The 8,338-nt window shown below is 36.6% G+C and overlaps 1 protein-coding gene across 1 annotated transcript in view; it reads right to left on the bottom strand.

Moving 5' to 3' along the window:
- Positions 1–8,338, bottom strand: part of LOC107744867 (phosphatidate cytidylyltransferase 1-like) — a 30,174-nt gene that overhangs the window by 3,338 nt on the left and 18,498 nt on the right. Inside the window, exons 2-7 of the mRNA XM_016558684.1 lie at positions 6,063–6,211; positions 4,775–4,871; positions 4,322–4,419; positions 3,802–3,941; positions 2,304–2,362; positions 239–321 (exon numbers count right to left, since the gene is read on the bottom strand). Coding sequence (XP_016414170.1) covers positions 239–321; positions 2,304–2,362; positions 3,802–3,941; positions 4,322–4,419; positions 4,775–4,871; positions 6,063–6,211 — 626 coding nt within the window. The remainder of the gene's footprint in view (positions 1–238; positions 322–2,303; positions 2,363–3,801; positions 3,942–4,321; positions 4,420–4,774; positions 4,872–6,062; positions 6,212–8,338) is intronic.

Consider the following 8,338-nt stretch of genomic DNA (forward strand, 5'->3'; position numbering starts at 1 on the left):
ACTTAAACCGCATAAACACATTTCATTGCACCAAATACACAAAATAATGTTCTTTTTATGACCCCTTTAACTAAAAGATGAACAATTATGAATAGAAATGAGTGTTTCTGCACTCCCTTGAGCAGCTAGTTATCATTTTATCAAGTGGAACATCAGGAAACACAGGAATGCAGCTTGAGAAACTCAAGTAGGAGTGAGGTGAAACCTCAGACAGGTCTGTCAGGTCAGGTGGGCTTACCAGATCATTCCTTCAAACAGGTTCTGAATAACCAGATGTGACTGAGTCACCACAATCAACAAGGTCACATGGGTCCAAGCAAACTGGAATGGCAAGCACAAACACACACACACACAAACAAAACGAGTGAACGGTTGAAATGTTATATACTCACTGAAACAATGATAATGCAAAGCAAGTTATGGCACATATCCAAACAAACACAATCACAGTGTGATTTATTGTGTTGAAATACAATTTTATTCTCAAATGTTAATTCAGAAGTCTGTACTAAGACTATAAAATAAAATAAAAATAAACATTCTAAATGTTTGACTACTGAGCGCTCAAGCAAACTTGGCTGTAACAAAAAGTATTTTGCTGCCGAGTGTTTCAGCGGCCAGTTTTTCAGTTCATGTGGAATGGGTGTGACCACACTCAAAGAAAGTGACATTTTGCTGACATCAGAGGTTTGACTGAAACAAGTCACAATTTGTGACTATTATTAGAAATTCTGAACCACTGTAGCCCTGTAGCTCAACAGCACAACACTTCAGTTTCTGGTTAATAAATAACCAGAAACTTACATCAAAACTATATTTGCATGTCTTGAAGGAAATATCAGTGCTAGCAAGGCAGCAGCTTCAATCAATAAAAAGCAGCATCAGAGCCACCATTTCAGATGTGATGACCCTGACTACGTTTACATGGACATCAGTAATCTAATTATTTACCTTATTCTAAATAAGCCAATATTATGATTATGGTGTTTACATGAGTTGCTTTTAGAATATTCCTTTCATGTTCCTGTTTTACATGTTATAGTACAGTTCGATTAATGGCACACGTCATTATGTCACCACGTGACGCCATCCGACGTCCCCTCCGTAATTTCACATATAAACATATAGTTCGTCTTCGCGACGATGCCAATGTACAGTTTTGGGTGTTTCATTTTTAACTTTATGAAAGCTTCAAGTGCAGTTAATTATTTGTATGTGCAAACAGACGATGGCGGTGTTGAAGCTCTTTTATTTGCCGTCAAACGGTTGAGCACTGCCGTGTGTGTATCCTGTCGCAAAATGCGGCATAAAGTCCTACACGACGGTAACAATGTGATTACGGTGTTTACATGTCTATACTGCACTTCAGTAATGCGACTAAAATTTGAATACTCCACATGTCTTTATCATGTAGATTCTTAATCAGAGTATTGTCTTAATCGTATTAAAATCGGAGTATTGTTGTCCATGTAAACGTAGTCACTATGTCAGGTTTATGAGCCACTATCTTTAGAGTGCAATGAAAACATCAATAACATTTCATTATGCTAATAATTGCAAGAAAGGAGACCAATTCAGTATCCAAATTTTGCAAGGGCATCATCACAAGATAGTGTAAATGCTGTTCTTTTGGGGGGGGGGTAATCACTGTTTCCTCAAAAATATTTAGCAGTTACTTACAACTGTTTTCAGTAATGTAATAACATTTCACAATATTACTGTTTTTACTGTAGGTCTGATCAAATTAATGCAGCTTTGGTGAGCATAAGACACTTTAAAAAAAAAAAAAAAATTTTACTGACCTCGAACATTATTGTGTGTAGTTCATTTAAAAAAATGGACACCTAATACTAAAATCACGCTTTGGTGAGCATAAGACACTTTAAAAAAAAAAAAAAATCTTACTGACCTCGAACATTATTGTGTGTAGTTCATTTAAAAAAATGGACACCTAATACTAAAATCACTTACCGGTACATTGCAAAATCTAAATGAAGTCTGTATGCTAAAAGGCCATGAATCCCGCATTTCTGGACTGGAATAAAAGTAATAAAAGTGCTGCCTTGCATACACTAAAAATAAATGCCATGCAATGACTCATTTAAACATTTAATACTTTCACTGACTCATTTAATACTTTCACAATGCTCAGTGTATGTAACGTAAACTCATTAAATGTGATAATATGACATATTATGACATGGGACTACTGAGTATCCAAAGGCCCAACACATGATGCGCACATGACTGTGAATGAAATGAACAGTTTAGTTCTGGCTGGCATATAAATGACTGATACACACCATATAAAACTGCAGGCGGTAATGTTTCTTCACTAAACTCAGTACAAACATGCAGAAACCTGGAAAAAGCAAATAACATGCAGTTAATTTCCTACATAACAGGAGAAATTATAAATCTTATCACTGTTTACGGTATCATTTTGTATCCATGTAAAGAAATGGATTTGAGACACAGCAGAGAAGCATTTTTTTGTCAATTTTTGTTTTGGAAAGCTTCCATATCACTGTTATAACAGCAGCACACAGCATTATGGGATATTTTGTTTTTGTACATTAACACATTTTTAGAACAAACACACTGGAATATATCTTATACTGTATATTCTGGTTTCTATATTCTCTATGATGATGACCATTAAGCTTTGCTAGAGAGAGAGAGAGAGACAGGTTTAGTGAGAAGAAATGACTGCAGAGGGGGAGACCTGCGACAGCTGTGCTTTTATGGCTGTAACAGAGGAAGAGGTTCATGCGTCTTTGATCCTAAGTATGAACACACATCTACTGTACATATACTTTTGCAGTAGTGTCTTTGTCATGGCCCTGAGCTGGTCCGAACTCATGAAGTTTTACACAAATTTGTGGAGTTCATGCAGTTTGAGTAATGCTGTCATTAAAGCAAAAGGGTGACACATCAAAAATTAAGACATTCTGAAATTCATGTTTATTTGTTTATTCAACTTTTCACTCTAAACCGGTAGCTACACAACACTCAAGGTTGTGCTATATATACACACTACTGTTCAAAAGTTTGGAGTTGGTAAGATTTTTGAATGTTTTTGAATGAAGTGCCTTATGATCACCAATGCTGCATTTATTGGATTAAATATACAGTAAATCGGTAATATTGTGGAATATAATTACAATGAAAACTGCCAAAATATATTTTAATTGAAAACAGCTAAGCTGTATTTTCAGCAGCCATTACTCAGGTTTTAAGTGTCACACGATCCTTCAGAAATCATTTTAATATGCTGTTTTGGTGCTCAAGATACATTTCTTATAATTACTACAGTTGAAAATGGTTGTGTAGCTTCATACTTTTGTGGAAACCTTGGAACATTTTTTTTCAGGATTGATGAAAAGAAAGTTCAAAAGAACAATATTTATTTAAAATATAAATTATTTGTAACATTATAAAATATATTTACCGTCACTTTTGATAAATTTATGCATGCTTGCTAATATAATAATAAAAAAAAAACTTTTGAACAGTAGTGTAGCTGCAGGTGAAGAGCTTGTTGGCATAGAGCAACAGCATATTTATATTAATCAAAGCATAAAAGCATATATTAAATATGGCAAAGTGACCAAGCATACAATCAACTTTCATGAAGTCATTTCATGTTTTGAATACCATTCAATATATATATAATCTATAAACAATTTATAAACTACGCAAAAAAAAGCTAAATGTGCACTATGGGCTTTTGAGCTAGAGTCATAAAAGTCTCTGATAGTCTCCGTGGAGAGTCTAATGCGAGCTGTCAGTTACACTCACCTGCCAAATACAGTGCAAAAGAAATAAACCGATGATAACGCACAAGAAACTGCAGAGGTTCCTCCCTTTGGACGAGTGCACCGAAATAATCAGCCACTGTCTCTCCATAAAAGAAGTAGTTCACACAAATCAAGAAGTACCTGAAATACAAGGTGCATTTGTGTCAAGATCTGATTATTTGAGTGAAAGAAACGTATTTGATGGAAACAATACATGGCCCCTTTCAGCTGCTTGGCTGTCATCTTGTTTTGTTTGGACGAAGCCTGCAGGTGGGGAGTACTTTATGCTAGGCTCCAACATGGACGTGCACTTTGCTCAAGTCCAGTTAATCACTACTTCATCCATGATAAAAAGTGACTGGTAAAACGTGAGAGAGTGGGGGTGTGTTTGCTTGTAGTTCAGTGTGCGTACATGAATGTAAAACACATGAATCAGAAAGAAGGGGGAAGGGTGGAGAGATAGGGAGAGTTAAGGGGTGAAAGGAAAGCATTTAACGGTAACTAGTCAGCATTTTACTTACCAGCTAAGAGTCCTAAACCACGGCAGATCATAGGAATGGTAAACTCTGTAGCCAATGGTTATAATTTCATGAAAACACTTGATTTGAACACCCATAACCTATAAAAGGATTATAAAAAAAAGTTAATAAATGTTGTAAAAGCTGAACACGTTCAAATAGCGTTTTTAAAATTTCTGATTCCTTTCTGATTCCTACAAAAGTCAAACATCCATTTAAAACACTGTGGTGATTCATATCAACCTTTCATTGAAAATATTTACATTATGTCAAGTCAGGTAGGGTTACAAATTAACTAAATGACGGCACGTGGCCAAAAGGGTTTGTAGGAGGACAGCTGGGATGTTTTGTGAATGCTTTCTATAGTAACCACAAATGTTGGCTAGCAAGTGGTCAGTGTGTTTGTTTAGTTAATAGTGTTTGCATGGTACATATATGGTTTGTACTCATACTTACCACTAATATAAGCATAATGGGTCCCAAATAGATGATGAGGAAGAAGCCAATGATCATTGTCAATGACAATATGCCTCTTATCCACCAGTTTTTCCACCTGTTGAGATTTTTTTTTGTTTTTTTTAATCAATTTGAATGCAGAAACCAAGAAAACTACAGTTTTGTAAGAAACCTGTCAGGACAGTTAAACAGTTTGTATAACAAAATACATTTATATGGGCTGGCAAATCCCCACTCCCACTATTAAGGGTATAGATGACATTTTCCCTTTGTGTTTACTTGGAAATGAACTAAAAGCCTGTGAAAGAGGTTCAAAGGATGAAGCTGGGTCAAAGGTTTAACTGATGACCCAGTGATTTCCCCACTGTTGAAATGTGGGTGTGTTTAACTGAATGAAATGGCATGAGCAGAATGATCTACTGTATAACAAAACAATGATAATGATTTCAGTTTGATTTAAGCTTCAATGTTGAACATTGAAGATGTACAGTATTTATGATATTCTGAGCTTTGTGAGAACAAAATGGATGGGATAGATTTATGCTGATGGTGCCATAAATGTAATAAATGGGGCTCCATGAGAGATGTGAATACTTAGTTTTCTGGCCCAGAGTGTAATAAACTATTTGCAGGTTCCACAACTCATGCAAGCCACTGAAAAGAATGGGAGGGAATTTGTCAATGGATAGAAAGAGAAAGGGGAGGGAAAGGAAAGGAAAAAAAAGTGCAACATCATCACAAAGTGTGGTGGGTAGCCAGGCGCCGGCATTCAGGCATGTGTTGGACCAGCGCCTCTGCTTTTTTTAAAGAAGCTACAGCAAATCCCACCAATAGAACAGCAAAACTGACAAGGATTAGGATTGTTTCTAATAAAGATCCCATTTAATCTCTTCGAGGGCCCATTACCCTGTCAACCGACCCCTCACCTCATCTGCATATCAAATATCACTAGAGTCTGTCTTATTGATCAAAATTAAAAGTGAATACCTGTGCAATACGCTGTGCTATGAGGTTATGTGTCAGCTTTCAAAGATTAACTGGATCAATTTTTACATGGCACTGATTTAACTAAAAAATCCTTCATGTGTGGAAAGTTTTTTTTTTTTAGAGAATATTAGTGTACGGGTTTCCTATTTTCCCAGTGAAAACAGGTTAAACCTGTTTGTGAATACTCAGAGACTCATAGTTGCCCATGTGCATTGAACTGGGGCCTAAACATCCGGACAGGCACATAATGCCGACATAGATTGTTTGGGGAGTTGCACAAGAGCTCAGTGCCATTGGGTACCTAGATGACAAGCCCTCCAGGGCTTTGTTGAGACACTGTGGAGTGTTATCAGTGGAAGGTGGCACGTCTGGTGTGTCCGCTTTTGAGTCGCCCTCCATTTCTCCTTCCCCTTCACCGGGAAAAGCAAGCCTGTCATCTCCATCTGCCTCCTGCAGAGTGTAAACACACACAGTGAGGGGAAAAAACTAGATAATTAATGTACTGATTTCAAGGCAGATAATTATATACACTTAACAACACGACATACAACACACAAACAATTTTATTAGGGATGCACCGAAATTAAAATTCTGGGCCGAAACCGAAAATTCTGGATGCATTTGGCCAAAAAAAAAAAAAACGAAACCGAAAATGCTTTGTAATGATTATTTGTTATTTTATTAAATAATATAAAGTAATTTTGTAAGACTTTTTAAATTTAACTCCATTTTAATGATACTGAATAAAAAAAAAACACAAGCCAAAAAAATAACCACACTTTTACTGAAAGTAACAATAAAACTGGACAGAATTTATATTAATATTGGTAACACTTTACAATAAGGTTCATTAGTTAACTACTTTAGTTAATTAACTAAGAATGAACAATAGTTCTTCAGCATTCACTAATCTTAGTTCATGTTAAACGTCAGAGTTTGTAAGATCGTAGTAAATTCGTGTCGTGTGTGACTGCCTCCAGTACGATTTTCGGATAAACTCAATCGTGACATGTGCCAGAGCTCACGACGTTCCGACCTTCAGAATCGCACCGTGTACGCCCGCCTTTAGCAGGGCTCCACACTGCGACCATTTTTTCTGCCTGTGCGACTAGATTTTGTGAGCGGTCGCACTGGCGCGACCACCGCTTTGTTTAAATCATAAGCGCTGCCATTTCTGTTGCATGTGAGAAACATCAAACGGCAAACAAAGCTGAAAGCATAACGAAACCGCGCTATTCGTTTGAACTGCGCAGCACTTCCGAGTGTAGAGCGTGGTTTATACTTGCTGCGTCAGCAGGAGCGCGAAGCTGCATGCAGCAAAAATGATGCGAATATTGAGGAAACGATGGATGGTTTTCATGCTAAAGTAAAGTAAAGTAAAGTAAAGTAAAGTAAAGTAAAAGACCGCTTCTTAAACCAGAGAAGGTGGCAAAACAGACTATGTTTTCTTGTAAAACGTGAAGATCGCACCTGAAGCCCAGCTTATAACATAGCAAAAGAGGAATTCCCGTTCACAAAATTCAAATCACAAATAATACTACTGATGAAAAAGAACGGTTAAATGTTAACCACTTTAGTTTCCATATAACTATAAACTATGATACAAGTTCATCAGCATGCACTGATTAATCCCATGTTGTAGCACAAAAAATTAAAAAAAATTAAAATATTGCAACCAAATCATGTGCTTGTGCGACCAACTGAGAAAGTTAGTCGCAAAAGAGTGACCAGTGGGAAGAATGAGTCTGGATCCCTGATGAGTGAGTTGAATCAACGGATTCATTTAAAAAGCGGATTCATTTAACTTTGCAAACGACTGTACTTATAGCCTGATTGAATCATTTGCTGGTCCATGTAACGCTGAGGAACAAAACACTGTTGTTCGGAAACGAAGCGGTTCTGCTGTTTGTGCTATTTTCTTTCTGACGGAGCAAAAAAATAAATAAAAAATTGTGTGTCTGAAAGTTACTCTAAGTTGTTGTTTTCTTGTACGTTTGCGATCGTGCAGATATTTAAAAAAAGGACTCTTGTTTGTGTGATAGGCTAAGTCCTATATCATTTTTATGTTATTAAAACAGAAACTGAAACTCATTAAATTGCTATTTTTTTTATTTAAAATCATTTTGATGACATTTCTTCCCCACTATGTGTAATGGTAGAGAGACGAGAGAGAGCACTCAACTCATCAGATGATCGCATAATTTAGTGGAACATTAATATAGTAACATAGAATCATCCTCTGTAAAGAAATGAGGTCTGAACATTTGAGAATTTATCATTATCTTTCTATGCACGCTCTTTGGGGCTAATTGCTTAATGGAGCTGTTTAAAGTAGCCATGTGATAAACCAATAGGTGCAGACGCGATTCAATACGTGCGTCCTTCTTCTATGTACCTATCAGATTGTGCTACCAGCATCTTATTCATGTGGTTTAGGGCTGTCGCGATTCGTCGATTTTATTCGACTATTCGATTTTTAAAAATCCTCGACTTCATTTTGCTCGCGTCGACTAACGCAAAATACCGGAAGTGGCGCATTTCACGGACGAGAATCCATAAAACACATTATTAGACTGT

Source organism: Sinocyclocheilus rhinocerous, unplaced genomic scaffold (assembly GCF_001515625.1).
Source record: "Sinocyclocheilus rhinocerous isolate Xijiao unplaced genomic scaffold, SAMN03320098_v1.1 scaffold167, whole genome shotgun sequence".
In the NCBI taxonomy this organism is placed as follows: Eukaryota; Metazoa; Chordata; class Actinopteri; order Cypriniformes; family Cyprinidae; genus Sinocyclocheilus; species Sinocyclocheilus rhinocerous.